Genomic DNA, 15,714 nt, shown 5'->3' with positions numbered 1-15,714 from the left:
AGAGGAGTATGTTTTTCCCTTTTTTTTTGGTCTTCTTGACCTTCACCTTGGGAAAACGGCTTTTTTTTTGTTTTTGGAATTATATGCCAATAACACCCTGTTTTATCCAGCAGATGGGGAAGTACTTTTTGATGTGGACACAATGGACTGAATACTAGGAGTCGGGAGACTTGGACTCAGTTCACTGTTATGTCCATGACCTTGAGTAGGTCATTCACCCTCTCTGAACCTCAGTATCCCTACCTGTGAAGCACAAGAATTAGGACCAATCACCAGATGAGTAGTTTTCAAATTGTGCTTCATAGCAGTGCCTTAGGGCAGAGCCTCCCTGTGTGTCAGGGCATATGGATCTCATGGCCCCTTGCATTTCCTCTCTACCTGTGCTTGACAACTGGCAGTTTCTGTGCATAATGACAGAACAACTTCGGAGCCACTGACTTCAGGGTGTTGAGGGAATAGGACTGAGCATATGGAGGCTTTGTGCAAATTTTTAAGACTTTCCTTCAAGATTCTACTGCCATCTGCTGGAAAACTGTCCTATTAATAACAACGAAAATCGATACCAGGAGGTAAGCAGTGCCTCTTAATGGAGTTAAGCAACTCACATTTGCACAGTCTTTAGTGGAACTAATGGGCCCACATGGAACTCGGGTTCTCTCCACCACAGCATTTTTGCTTTATGTGCTATATGTATTGGAGTTCTTTGGAAGATTATACACAGCGAAGTTTTGCTCTGCCAAAAATTAAATTATGAAAGGTCACTGGACAAAATGATCTCTTAAGTTCTTTTCCACTTTAAATTTATACCACTCTGTAGAAAACGCCTCTTACAGTACTTGAATCTTCTTTCTCTAGACATGTTTAACAGCCTTGCAAGTGTCATTTGATGCTTGGTATTCCTGTTGGGTTCTTGATGGTAAACCAAGAAAGGGGAGCATCAGGGAGGCCAGGTTTTTGATGCTCACTGATAGTGTTGCCTCCAGAGGTAAAGATTGGTGGCTGATAGCAGCAACTTCTGGTGGGTAGTCACATCAGATTCCTTTGAGTTAGAACACCCAGGACTGCATTCTGTTTTTAAATTCAAGTACTCACTTGCCTGCTTGCTTCCTTAAGTTTGACCTCATTTCTTAGGCTGAGTGCCCGTATTTTTGTCTTATCATTGTCCTACATCATTTTAAAGTAAATCTGATGGTGAACTGAAAATTCCAATGGCAGAGAAATCCAGAACATGCCTTGGTTAGAAGAATGGAGCTGTTCTGGAGACTGCCCACCCAGCACTGCGGGCTTTCTCCCACTTGTCCAGCAGTGACATGATTAGATTTGCATCTCTTCTACCTCTGCCAGGAAAAGCAAAAGAGCCACAGAGCTTCACACAGGGGCCTTATCAGGCCTGGCCGTTCATTTCCCTTTTCTCTGTGCCACCAAATGAATCCCTGTGCTTTCATTCAGTTTCCTGTGGACTTGCAGAAAGCAGATGAGAGCCATGGTCTCCCAGAAGCACCCCTTATAGAAGAATTCGTTATCTAGTTTACAACCAGGCTCCATTGTTTTAAAAAACATCAGGCTGTACAGATGATGTATTCAAGAAATGTCTTCCTTTTTCTTCTTCAGGATGTTTACACTAAGTATAATACATGATCCTGGATTGGAACCTGGTTCAGAAAAAGATCTGTGTGTTTGTCTTGTACAGGACATGGGGACAATTGACAAAACTTGAATAGAGTCTATATGTTAGATAATAGTCTATATGTTAGATAATAGTATTATGTTGAGACCTAGCTGGCAGTTCAGTGGTTAAGACTCTGTGCTTCCCCTGCAGTGGTTGCAAGTTCAATCCCTGGTCGGGGAACTAAGATCCTGCATGCCTCATAGTGCAGAAAAAAAAAAAAGTATTATGTCAATGTTAATTTCCAGACTTTGTTCATTGTATTGTGGTTATAATAATGAAAGTACTTGTTCTTAATGTACCTGTGGGTAAGCAGACATGATGGCCTCAATTTATTCTCAATTAAATTCAGGTGGGAAATAAATATCTACAAATATGTGTAAGAATAATAGAGCAAGTGTGATCGAATGTTAACACATTGATAAATCTGGGTGAAAGGTGTATGGGATTTCTTTCTATTATTGTAACTTTTCTACAAAGTTGAAGTTATTTCAAAATTAAAAGATAATCCTTAGGGTTTCCCTGGTGGTAAAGAATCTGCCTGCCAATGCAGGAAGTGGATTCGATCCCTGAATAGGGAAGATCCCTTGGGGGAAATGGCAACCTGCTCCAGTATTCTTGCCTGGAAAATTCCATAGACAGAGGAACCTGGCGGGCTACAGTCCATGGGGTTGTAAAGAGTCAGAGATGACTGAGCAACCGAGCACGTTAAAGTCCAATAGCCATAACTGCTGAGGGCACCTGCCACAGCCGCTGAAGCCTGTGGGTCCTGGAGCCTATGCTCTACAGCAAAAGAAGCCACCACAGTGAGGACCCCATGTGCCCTAACCAGAGAGTAGCCCCCACTCCACAACCAGAGAAAGCGCATGCACAGCAGCGAAAACCCAGCACAGCCAAAAAGAGAAAAATGTTAAAGAGAATCCTCTCCCCTTCTTAACAACAACAACAAATCAGGCCTACAATTCTGATGAGGTGACAAATTCAACCCTGAAAACAGGATGGTGACTCCAAAGGTGACAGCAAAGTCATCAACCTATACCACTGATGGAAAGTTGAGTCTACACCAGATTTTGCAAATGCTTCCCTCTTAAACTGAAATAGGTGACATGGTGGGTAGAGTTTTAGTCCAATGGAGAATAATTTATGTACTTGTAGTGCTTGCTGGTTTGAGCTAAAAGTAACATAGCATTGAAGATAGCTCCATTTCATTTAGGGCAGCTTTTTCCAGGAAGTTTTTCTGGAGGATCCTAAAAAAGAGTTCGGAAGTCAACGAAGTTCGGCAGCTAACTGTGTTGAAGGTAAACTAGGTGTACTAGATGAAATAAGAATGGTAGGATGTTGATGTTGGTTGAAGCTGGGTTATAGGCCGATGGAAGTTCATTGTACTATTACAATTTCCTAGGTTTATCTTTGAAATCTGGGTGTCAGGAAAGAAGGACATTCTAATTTAAGGGGGAAATTATGAGCAAAAGCGTGACATTGGAAGAATAAATAACTTGTTTCAGAAGCAGCTAACATCAGGTCTGGAGAAGAACATTAGGAAATTATGCTGTGGAAAGGTACATTGGCACATGTCTGTGAAGGCTCCAGAATATTAAAATAGTCTGGGTGATTCTGTAGGCAGTGGGAAGCTACTAGAATTTTTGAGGTTTCATATAGTTTATGAAATGAATTCTGTGTGTTAAGGATGAAGAGGAAGGAGAGAGACACTCATGGGACTTTAAAAGTTTCCGTGAGGGACTTCCCTTGATGGCCCAGTGGTTAAGACTGCATTTCCAATGCAGAGGGCACAGGTTTGATCCCTGGTGAGGAAACTAAATCCCACATGACTTGCAGTATGGCCAAAAAGTGGAAAAAAAAAAAAATCCCATGAGAGTACATACATATGAGAAATAAGCAAACTGGATCAGGAATATGTGCCAGGGAGGGAGGGGCTCACCTCCCTGCTATCTCCTACCATCCTGTTAAGCAAACCAACCTGTCAAGTCCATGCTCCCAGCAGCTATCAGTCCTCTTCTCTAATCTGGCCCCTGATTAAAGAGGAAGTCATCATAGAATAACATAAAATTAACAGTTCAAAATTTAACATGAAATTTACAGTGTAAACCTTTTTTTTTTGGTGTAAACCATTTTCAAGTGTACAATTCTGTGGTATCAGGCACACTCAGACTGTTATGTTAACCATCAACACCATCCATCTCCAGAACTTTCTCATCTTGCAAAAGCCACTCTGCCCCTTGCTCCCCATTCTCCCCTGCCTGCAGCTTTGGTGACCCCTGCTCTGTCTCTATGAATTTGACTGTTCCAGAGTTCTTCTGTAAGTGGAATCATACAGTATTTGTCCTTTTGTGTCTGGTTTCTTCCACTTAGCAGAATGTCTTCAAGGTTCTTCCCTCCAGTCACTGTTTTGAAGAGCTGTGCTATTCCTTGCCAGCTCTGACACTGCAGAATCTCATCTGGGAAGAATACAGTCCACTTGCCAGTGTGACTTTCCACTCAGCCCTCTTCTTGGGGGGGAAAAGGAGTAGTGCTTGCCTGTTAACTTTCCCGTGTGTGTGTTAAAGAGAGAAAGAGAGAGGAAAAGATTCCCCAGGGAGCGTGGGCAGGTAACTTGCCATGGCCAAAGTAAGTGAAAATGTCTGTCATTACAGGCTTCCCTGGTGGCTCAGTGGTAGAGAATCCACCTGCCAATGCAGGAGACAAGGGCTCTATCCCTGATCCAGGAAGATCCCACCTGCTGCGGAGCAACCAAGTGCACCCCACTGTGCACCCCAGCTATTGGGCCTGTGCTCTAGAGCCTGGGTCAAAGTGAAAGTGAAACTCACTCAGTTGTGTCCAACTCTTTGCGAGTGGGTAGTTGTCCCCTTCTCCAGGGGATTGTCCCAACCCAGGGACTGAACCCAGAACCTGCACTGCAGATTCTTTACCAACTAAGCCAGCAGGGAAGCCCAAGAATACTGGAGTAGGTAGCCTATCCCTTCTCCAAAGGATCTTCCCGACCCAGGAATTGAACCGAGGTCTCCTGCATTGCATTGCGTATAACCTCAGATACACACATGACACCACCTTTATAGCAGAAAGCAAAGAATTAAAGAGTCTCTTGATGAAAGTGAAAGAGGAGAGTGAAAAAGTTGGCTTAAAGCTCAACATTCAGAAAACGAAGATCATGGCATCCAGTCCCATCACTTCGTGGCAAATAGATGGGGAAACAATGGAAACAGTGAGAGACTTTATTTTTGGGGGCTCCAAAATCACTGCAGATGGTGACTGCAGCCATGAAATTAAAAGACGCTTGCTCCTTGGAAGAAAAGCTATGACCAACCTAGACAGCATATTAAAAAAACAGAGACATAACTTTGCCAACAAAGGTCCGTCTAGTCAAGGCTATGGTTTTTCCAGTGGTCATGTATGGATGTGAGAGTTGGACTATAAAGAAAGCTAACCGCTGAAGAATTGATGCTTTTGAACTGTGGTGTTGGAGAAGACTCTTGAGAGTCCCTTGGACTGCAAGGAGATCCAACCAGTCCATCTTAAAGGAAATCAGTCCCGAATATTCATTGGAAGGACTGACGCTGAAGCTGAAACTCCAATCCTTTGGCCACCTGATGCATAAAACCAACTCACTGGAAAAGACCCTGATGCTGGGAAAGATTGAAGGTGGGAAGAGAAGGGGACGACAGAGGATGAGATGGTTGGATGGCATCACCGACGTGATGGACACGAGTTTGAGTAGGCTCTGGGAGTTGGTGATGGACAGGGAGGCCTGGTGTGCTTGCAGTCCACGGGGTCGCAAAGAGTTGGACATGACTGAGTGACTGAACTGAACTGAACTCCTGCATTGTAGGCAAATTCTTTACCAGCTGAGCTACCAGAGAAGGCTCCTGTGCTAGAGCCTGGGAGCCACAATTAAATGCTGGGTTTTTGTTGCTGCGAGGGCTTTTCTCTAGTTGTGGCGAACAGGGACTACTGTCTAGTTGCGGTGTGTGGGCTTCCCTTTGCAATGACTTCTCTTTATGTGGAGCACGGGCTCTAGGGCACACAGACTTCAGTAGTTGCGGCGCATGAGCTCATTAGTTGTGGCTCCTGGGCTCTAGCACACAAGCTTAAAAGTTGTGGCCCACTGGCTTAGTTGCTCCATGGCATATGAGATCTGATCAGGGTATGGAACCTGTCTCCTGCATTGGCAGGTGGATTCTCTACCACTGAGCCACCAGGGAAGCCCCTAAAATGAAATTATCTTAAAACATCATTACAGTTAGTATGTTTCCCAATAGTTGACCTCTTGAATGACATGAAAAGGTTTTGAGACTACATAAACGCCTAAGGGCACATATCAGTTCAGTTCAGTCGCTCAGTCATGTCTGACTCTGCGACCCCATCTTCCAGGCTTCCCTGTCCATCACCAACTCCCAGAGCTTGCTCAAACTCATGTCCATCGAGTCAGTGATGCCATCCAACCATCTCGTCCTCTGTCGTCCCCTTCTCCTCCCACCTTCAATCTTTCCCAGCATCAGGGTCTTTTCAAATGAGTCAGTTCTTCAAATGAGGTGGCCAAAGGATTGGAGTTTCAGCTTCAGCGTCAGTCCTTCCAGTGAATGTTCAGGACTGATTCCCTTTAGGATGGACTGGTTGGATCTCCTTGCAGTCCAAGGGACTCTCAAGAGTCTTCTCCAACACTACAGTTCAAAAGCATCAGAAGGGCACATATCACACCTTCCTAAAACTGCTAGAATAGAAAAAGGAGCTTGGAGGAGTGCCCCCATGGCAAACTGGTTAGGATTCTGGGCTTTCACCGCTGTGGCCCGGGGTCAATCCCTGGTCCCTGGTCGTGGAACTGAGATCCCACAAGTTGTACAGTGCAGTAAAAACAAAAAGAAAACAGAAAAGAAAGAAAAAGGAGTTTGGATTCGGTCATCCCCCACTCTCCTCTCACTGACTTTTCAAGAGGCTGGGATGGACATGACTGGATTGGTTACAGAGCTGCTCTGCTGTTCTTTTAGTTTTGTTCTGAATGAGCGTCTCTCAGAAAACAAAGAGGGCCAGTATCTGCTTTATCATCTCCCTCCCCACACCTAGCAGAGTGTTAGGCATGTGGGGAAACTGGTGGGAGGTGAGGGAGGCAGACAATGGAACCCCAGCCTTTTCAACTTGTTTCCAGAGCTAGTGCCAGATGCCGACCAGGGCAGATGAGTGGGTGGGCACTGCAGAAGGCTGGAGAGACTGGGTTTTGGCCATGGCTCAAATCAGACAAAGGATCAACGGGAAAGATTTTCGTTTCTGTATCAAGCTCTCTCTGAAGGTCTCAAATCTGTTTTGCATCTGGTAAATGCAGCCAAACCCCCCTATCACTAAGAAGCCAGAATGATTTAAAAGAAAAATCCTTCGTTGTTTTTTTTTTTACAGCTTCTGTCCATGGCCTTGAGACTGGTTCTTTGCTGGAGGTCTTGGGAATTTTGGAGAGCCATGATTGTGTTAGCCATTTTGCACCCAGACCTGAATACTCAATTAAACATTTTGCTGCTACCCACTGGAGGAAAGGCCTTGGACGCCATCAGCTGTTCCCAGAAATGCATACCCCAGGGAGGAGTTACCCGGGCCTGTTTTCTCTGCATGGAGGATTGCAGGAAATGCCTCTCATCCTCCTACGTTTTTCCTCCAGATTCTGTAAAGCCACTTTTGAGGTGTGGCCACTCCTTTTCTTTTCTCTGCACTCTGGGGAAGTGAGGGAATAAGGGAGTTTTTCTTCATGATCAGGGCTCAAGCCAGAGCAGCTTAGAAACTTGATTGCAAATCCCAGTTAAAGGGAAGAAGCCAAAACTACTGAGGACCAAGAAGGTCAGGGTTGGGCCCCGGGCCCAAGTCCTGCTGCAATGCCTACTGCCTTTATATTTATTTAAAGGGGACGGTGCTTGGTAACCAGCAGGCGGAGGCCTTCCTGAGTTGCAGAGCTCCTGGTCTGCCTGACTGCACAGGAATGATCTGGGTGTTACTCGCTATGGCTGAGGCCCAGCTGTCGCCAGGAATGGGGGTGGGGAAAGGGCTTCCTAATCGAGGGCTTCTAGCTACAGAGCCAGGCCCTTAAACTGCTAAGACTGTAAGGAACAGAAATTCCAGAAATCCTCTGTTTCTCTTTTCGGCATCCTAGCATCCACCATCACAATGCCTCCCTTTCCTATGGCAAAGCACACTGTTTAAGAAGGTTCTGACTGCCCAGATTCAAATCCTTGCTTTTCCTCTTGCTAGCTGCCTGACCCAGGGCAAGAGACCCAGCTTCCATATCAGACTGCTCTTTTGTAAAATGAGGAAATAATATTTGAATCATAAAATTATTGCAAAAACATTTTTTAAAAAGGCAACACACTTGAAATGGTCAGCATAGTGCCTGGTACATGAAGGAAAGTCAACTGTGGCAAGAAGAGTCTTAACGTCTTTGTAAATAGAACTAATGCATCCTATTCTACTGGCGAACTGTCAGAAAGCTCTTGATGTAAGAATATAAAAAGTCGTTAACTCTTCAAATCTCAGAATGACGGATGTAAACTGCATCCTTGCCCCAACCTCACCAGAGAGAAAGCTGACTTGAGTCCCGGGCACAAGCCTTCTCCTAGGGAAAGGGCACAGGAAGAAGAGAAGCACACGAGTGATCTCACCCTTTGGGACTGGGTGTTTTTCCGGCTGGGGCGCGCAGCATCCCCAGGCCGACTGCAGCAATGGCCCTGCCCCGCCCTTCACTGCAGTCCTGGAAGGGCTCCCAGGGGCGGAGGGGTGGGGGTGCAGAAGATTTTCTGCAGGGCGGGGAGGGGCAGGTCTGGAGGATTCTAGCTGCGGGGAGGGCGGTGCGGCTGGAGCATCTCCACCATCCCGGGCGGAGGCAGCGACCTCCACTGCACCATCAACCCCCACCCGTGGCGCGCGCGCTCCTTGCCCATCCTCCCGCCGCCCTGCATCGCCGCTTCGGCTACGTCCGGGTGCGCTCGGCCCTTTCCGCCGGGTGATCGGGCGGCGAGCAGGCGGGAGCTCCGCCCCATTTGCTCCGCCGGCGCTGCCCGCCTCCCGCCCCTCGCGCTGTGCTGGGGCGCTTCCCCCGCGCTCGCGCCCGCCCGCCGCCGGAACGCGCGCGGCCGCCTATAAAAGGGGCGGGGCGCGCGCGTCGCCGCCACTACCCGCTGCGGAAGGGAACGGCGAGGAGCGGAGGCCGCCGAGCCCCGTCAGTTCCCTCAGCACCCCCGCCCCCGGCCCGACGCACCCACTGCCCTCACCCCCAGGAGCCGGTGAGAGAGGGGAGCGGGCGAACTCGGGGCGGGAGCGGGGCCCGAGGGCGGCCAACTCTTGAGGGGGGAGCCGGACAGCCCCTGAGGCGGGGCGGGGCCGGCCCGCGGACAGGTGAGCCTGGCGGGCCTCGCAGCTCTCAAGTGTGGGGCGGGGAGCCGAGCGAGCCGGCGGCGACCGGCTGGCGGCGCGTGGGCTGCGAAGGAGCCTGGGGGCCGAGTCTGGGCGCCGGCCGCTGGAATGTCATTGACTGGGAGGAGGGGGCGGCGAGGCCGCCGAGTCCCTACCCCCCGCACCCTACCCCACCCCACCCCACCCCCGCCCCGCAAGCCTGACTGCGGCCCCGCCCGGCCCCATCCGGTAGTCGCAGGTGGGGCGGGGGCTGTGGCCCCGATCGTTTCGTTTCTCCCATCTTCCTCCCGTCAGAACGCTCCCCCCACCCCCACCGCCCCCAGTCCCTTCCCTTGATTGGGAGCGACCTCAGCAGCTCCTTTTCACAGCTCTCCGCCAGCAATGCCGACCCAGCCCTGGAAGGAGGAAAAGCTGGGAGTAAAGGGCTCTTTGACCTTAATTTCATCCTCTGTGGCGGTTCTTTGGCCTTCCGTGGACGCCGAAGGGTCCAGGACTGGCCATCTCCGTTTCTTTCCTGTGATAAACATATCTTCCTTCCCCAACTGGAATTTGCATGAGGATAGTAGCAAAATGCGGCGCTTGACTTTGTATGAGACCCAAATCAAATAACTTAAAAGCTTTAAGAGTTCTCCGTCCCCCCCCCCCCCACCTCGTGCCGACAGACCAAGTCTCTTGAGTCGAGGACATGATATTATTTGTATAAAATTCTGCAGCCTTGCCAGTGTTGAATGACAGAGCAGCCTTTTGTTTGAAAGACGTCCCTGCGAATTTGGTTTAGACGCTTCCCAAAGAAAATTGCTTTGAAAAGTCTCTTTGATGTACTGGGATAGAATGTATTTTAAACAAAGGGCTTGTTAAAGTTAAGGGTTGAATGTGTTTTAAATTAAAAGCTTAAATGGCTCAGAAAGCTGGGTTGAGATGGTCCAACACCTTGTCAAATCTCTTTTATATAATAGACCCTAAACTACGAAGGCTCTTTGTTCTGTCTTCCTCATGTTATTTTAGAAGAACTTACAATGATGGCTGTCATGGAAGAAGAGAAGAGAGAGCATATGAAATATTTTCATAATGTGTTGAGAAATGGCGTCGTCATAGCAATTGGACTTAGCTAAAACAGAATGTATCAAAGATGGAAGGGTGGGGGTGTCTGCAGCCAGGAAACAGAAAATCTGAAGAACAGCAGTGGGAACACTCAGCTGTATGAAACCATGGAGCCAAGGTTCCAGCTCATCAGACTAGTCATGTATTTTCCCTTTTGTTTGCAGCTAATGTCAGCTTTTTGAAAGGTCAGGTTGAAGTCCAAGTTTTGGAAATGTGTTGCAGGAAAGACCTCTGGAGGAAATTAGCTATAAGCCTATTTTAGTAACTGGGCCAATATTACTCCCAGGGACCTTCAAAGTGTGTTAGCTGTTATCCAGGGACCTAGCTGGAGAGCCGGTGGGTTTGCTCTCTGCTGGGCAGGTGTGAGGCATGCCTGCAGTGAACCATCAGCCGGGTAACATTCTCTGATATGGTTTTGGTCTTTGGCAGGGTGTTTATAGTAATCTAATAATTAGAGAAACCTGATACGTCACAGGCTCCGAATATGAGCTTGTCAAGCAATCTGATGAGCAAGTTTAGATGGGGAGGGCTGGTTTTTAAGTATATCTTTTGGTTCCCTGGGCTAGAATTTCCTCTGCTCTTCCTTTACCTGCCTTCTTCCCTTTGTGGGGGCTGCCGACTGCAGGTGCTGAGAAGTGGGTGTCAGGAATAGTCCACAGTCCTGGCATTGCTGAACCTGCGCTAAGGACAGTGGGCGTGAGGCCGGCCTTGTAATCTATCCTCCGTGGGCTATGCGAGGACTCTGCTAGTCATGCGCCGGGTCTGCTGCGGTCCATCAGCTCTGGTCAGAGTAGGTAGCAGAATGCAGCGTCCTGATGGCAAATGCTGACTCCAGGAATGTGGGGGAGGCATGCAGAGTGAGCACTTGGGGCCAGTGGACCCGAACAGCTGCACTTGTACCTCCCTTCCACTTGTACCTCTTTTGCATGTTCCTTTCAAAGGGGCTTTGAACAGGAAATAGTGTTCTGTGAAGGAGGTGTCCCAGTAAACTAGGCCGAGGTTAGATCTCTGTAGCTTGAGTTCTTTCTCGTTTCTGATGATTTCACAAAGTTACACTGTTTTGTGACTGACTGGAAAGGAATACAGAAATCACCTAGTACTGGCAATCCCAGCTCATTTATCGGGATGTGGGTTGGGCAGGAGGGCATGTCTAGTGTTAAAAAGGATATTCAGTAGTATTCAGGATTATTTGAAAAGGGGGGAGACTGAGACCCAGAAGAGGGTATGACTTGGCCAAGGCAGCACCTCTGCTAATACCAGGGAACCTTGGTTCTTTCTCAGGTTTTAAGTCCCTAGTGGGATTTAGAAGCTCTGTAGAATGAAAAGGGCGCTGGGAGAATATCTGAAATTTGATTTGTACCTGTATTCATGTATCTTTCAGGATCTGTGTTCTTCGTTTTGAAATCACTGTGTTCAGTTTGCCCTTAGAAGCTTGTTATCTTGCTCTCCCTGCTCCCTCTTTAGATACCACATTCTTCCATCATGCTGTCATCGTTTCGTAAACGCAGAGTCCAGGTATTTGAGCAGCATGCAGGAGATGTGTTACTTTTACGGTTTGGCCTGGTTTGCAGTGAAGACCATATGTCGCAAAGGTTGAATGATCCTAAGGGGGGGGGGAGGGGAATCCCTGCCTGCATGACCTTTCTGTTAAGCACATTGCATAGGGTATGGGCTTTTGTTTTTTTTCTCTGGTGTTACTTGAACAAAAGTCTTAGTAGATTTATTCTCAAATTTGCAAAGCTTTTTGGTTTTTTGCCTTCCTCTTATTAAGGCATGAATATATTAATTTCTTACCACCCTACTGGTGTTTGCATGTAGTGTTTGCTAATTTTTTTTTAATTTTAATTACGGTTACTTGGTTTTTAAGAACCAAGGGACTAAACACATTACCTTAGATATTTAGAAAGTATAATCTGAAAACATGTAAAAATAGTGTTTTTCAGTTTGACAAATATTGTAAACTTGGGTTTGTTCCCTGTTTCCACTGACTTTTTCTTTTTTTGCCACAATTCTTACAATGAAATGGAGCTTGCATTATCGTGTTTAAAAAACTCACTATATATGTTTTTATACACATACAGTACTTGAGTGTTTGCTAAATTGGACCTTTTTCCAAAAGAAAAATGCTTAAAATTAGTGTCTTGATATCCCATAAGCAGAACTCTAAACTGTGCAAATTTCCTGTGATTATGGGTGATAAATCCAAGGCAAGCCCTTTTATAAATCAGACTGGATAATTAAGCAAGGTTTATAAAAATGGGCACATGATACCTTTTTCCTATTTTGAATCTCAGTAACAGTATTTTGCACTTAAATACCTCTCATCTGAATTTTACAGGTTATAAAAGGTAAGTAGCAGCGAGGTAGTGTTTGAGGCATTCAGGAGTAAGTTTTCTCAACCATGTTTCTGGATTTTGATGCAGTGCACTATGAATGAATCTTTTGCTGCTTTAAGCTTAATCCTTGCTCACCTCTGCAGAATCCTTCTAACAAGTTCAAATGAATTAACCAAGCTGAAGGCTGACGTGCAGATCTACAATCCTGATTGGAATGTGGTTTAAGCAAAAATATTTCCGGCTTTCCCATGGTTGACATTCTTAAGTTATGTACTAGTTACCTCTCTGCTTACCCTCAGGCCTACCACTAAAATCTGTAGCTGAGCTGGTTTTGAGTCAGTTCACTTAATCTGGGAATCAATTAACATCAAATTTTATGGGTGCTGGCCCTAATTAATTTTTGGTGCTTTGTTCTGGGGGAGCCCTTCCACGTCCATGGATGCCGTTCTCCTGCTCTGGAAATGTGCTGGCTTTCTAAGCCAGGGAGAAAGGGCATTGTTGTTTCTGCACCTTTGGGGTCTGACTAAGCAACAAACACAAAACCGGTGGACGCTTCCTAGGACCTTCGGCTCTGGGTGATGTTTATGTATTTTTCTGTAGAGCCAAATGATCTCATCCTGTTAGTCCCAAAAACCCCTTTGCCTGCACACACACAAAAAACAGTGTATCTGGTGCCCTGCCTGGGGTCTGAATTCATTCTGCAGTGCTCAAATGCCCTTGCCCTCACGGCAAGCTCAGCTGGCTAAGATGTTCAGTTCGCTAAGATGTCCGCAGTCCCCGCCCTGTTTCCAAATAGTGACTCCTCTGGCCTTGGACACAATTGTATTCTCTTCTGAGGTTCCATAGAGAAACTCTCCTGACTGGATTCTTCCACTCTGTGTAATCCGCGTGAAGGTGTCCTAAGCTGCTCTTTCACTGCAGGTGCCCGGTGTGCAGGGTTCAAAGCGTTTGATCTTTGGTTTGAGAGTCTCTGCAGTCTTCTCCGTTGCTTAACAGTATCCTTCCCTCCCACTCCTTCTCCCCACTCTCCAGGGACAGACCCCTCCCTTCACATCGTGGTTTTGTAGCCTCTGTGGATTAGGGTAAGGCTTTACAGAATTCCCTAGGTACCAAAGAGTGCCTCAAATAGCTGTCTGTGGGTGATCATCAGGAAGACAAAGATAGGAATTAATGGCCAGCTTCTTTCGTAGGAATCATTTTCAGTTGATAATGTGTATTAAGTTGGTGTTGGTTATGAGGAATCCTTCTCATGCATGGCTTTGAATTGAATTAGAACTTTCTAGCCAAGATTCACATCTTTAGACACCCCCTTTCTTCCCAGAGATGTAGCAATGTTGTACGAATGCTGACAAGTCCTTTTTATTTATTACAATAGAGGACATAGTTGTAATTCCTGTGTTATCCCCTGTGCTCAATTCACATTACTTGCTGAATGATGCAGCTAACACTCTTGCTGCATTGCAGCATTTAAAAATAGCCAGTCTTCTCTAATAATTAGTTGCCAAAATCTGAGCCTTTTTCCTTCAGTTACCTTAAATGGGAAGCTGTCCTTACACAGAGAATACATCCAGCCATTCACTTCCCCTCCTTCATTCTCCACAAACATAGACCTGATTGACAAAATCAGAGTCCTTCTGGTGCTTTGAGATAAGCAGTTGATCACTGTCCTGGAATTTGGCTCCTTTGCGGTTTTTAGGCAGTTAGTGGAGTCTGTAGATAGGTCTGTATGGTTGGAGATTGGCTTGTGTGTGTGTGTTTTAATGGCACATTTCCCAAAGTCTTCCTTTCTAGCTCTCAAAAGGTGTTAATCCCATTAAGGCTGGGGGGAGCTCAGAGCTTTCTCTGTGGAGCCATCTTATCAGCTGCGGATTTCTGGCTGGGGGTGGAGTCCTCGCAGTGTGCTCAGCACCCTGGCAGAAGATTCACCAACCCTCAGAGTTTGGGGCCAGAGGCCCTGGTGCCTTGGAGTGGCAATAGTTGTCGATACGAAATTTGTTCTGGTGTTCAGTATAGTCTGTGGAAATGGCCCTCTTAGGAGGCAGAGAAACTAGAACTTGTATAGGGACAGCTCCCTGTCAGGCGAAGGGGTAGCAGGAGCCGCCACGAGCCTGTCTTTGGGGTCTGGTGTGATTACAGCAGAGGCCGAGCGCGGCTGGCTTGCAGATGCCTGGCTGCCTGGAGACTTGGCAGAGCTCCCGCCTCCTGACGTCAGCTGATCTACTGCAGGAAAGAAAAGTCCATTATTGCCTGCCCAGAGCACTTGGTATAGAATTGACTTGTTCTACTTCACTGGGGTGACAAAGAGGGCCTTTTAGGTTGGTTAATTTCAGCAGGGCCTCGCTGGACTGTCTCCCTGGATTGGTAGGGTCAGATGGGCAGGTGGAACCCCCGCAGAGGGGCTTGCTCAGGGGGACCCTTTGCAGCATTATGATGGGCATTCTTTTATTCATCATAAGGGCTGCTTCCAAATGTGATCAGAGATTTCCACGACAGCTAAAGGAAGTGCAGTGAACCCTCTGATAAGGGGCGGCAGAACAAACTCCAGAGACTGGGACGTCTTGCAGAAAGGCACCGCAGTGGAGCGAGCTGTTGTCGCGGGTATAGCTGACTGTACATGCCTTGGAAAGTTATAACCGAGCAAAGTAGACCCACAGTTTTCCCGCTGTTTCTCCATCTTAACTGTTTCCGGAGACATGAGAACAGAGCAAGTATATAAATTATTGTTAACCCTAATTGTTTACTAACTTCAAGAAGACTCAGCCTTAAGACTTTGCTGGCAGTCCAGTGGTTAAGATTTCACCTTCCAGTACAGGGAGTGCAGGTCAGGGAGCTAGGATCCCACGTACCTCGTGGCCAAAAAAAAGGCATAAAACAAGCAATTTTGTAACAAATTAAGTAAAGACATTAAAACTGGTCCACATTAAAAAAAAAAAAAACCTTAAAGGAAGGCTCAGTCTCAAAAAAAGTAATTTTGATTTTTTTATAAAATAATTCATATATCCTCCTTCCTTTTTCCTCCCCTCAGGTGGGGATGGACAAGATAAGCGGTAGTAAAAGGAATTAAAAAGTAACGGCATCAGCTCCGATCACGTTAGAATCCCTGTTTCTAGCATGCTGTTCTGGAAACCAGAGCATCCTGGGTCACCCTAGCTCCACCACTTGCTTATTAGATGACCTTCTTTCTCCTGATCACTCAATAGTGAAGTGACA

The 15,714-nt window shown here is 46.8% G+C and overlaps 1 protein-coding gene across 6 annotated transcripts in view; it reads left to right on the top strand.

Annotated features, from left to right (window-relative positions):
* The first annotated feature begins 8,854 nt into the window (after positions 1–8,854).
* SPTAN1 (spectrin alpha, non-erythrocytic 1) overlaps positions 8,855–15,714 on the top strand; it is a 59,094-nt gene continuing 52,234 nt past the window's right edge. For 4 of the 6 annotated variants that reach the window (XM_068977747.1, XM_068977738.1, XM_068977730.1 and 1 more), the window contains exon 1: positions 8,855–8,937. Coding sequence is in view for 2 of the 6 variants with exons in the window: in XM_068977723.1 (XP_068833824.1) it covers positions 11,651–11,683 (33 nt within the window). In the remaining 4 variants the exon portion in view is untranslated. Of the gene's footprint in view, positions 8,938–11,650; positions 11,684–15,714 lie in introns of those variants that run through there. The other 2 variants (XM_068977723.1, XM_068977706.1) reach the window with 1 other exon arrangement.

This window comes from Capricornis sumatraensis, chromosome 1 (genome assembly GCF_032405125.1).
Source record: "Capricornis sumatraensis isolate serow.1 chromosome 1, serow.2, whole genome shotgun sequence".
Taxonomy (NCBI): domain Eukaryota; kingdom Metazoa; phylum Chordata; class Mammalia; order Artiodactyla; family Bovidae; genus Capricornis; species Capricornis sumatraensis.
This window is presented reverse-complemented; position numbering and strand designations above follow the sequence as displayed.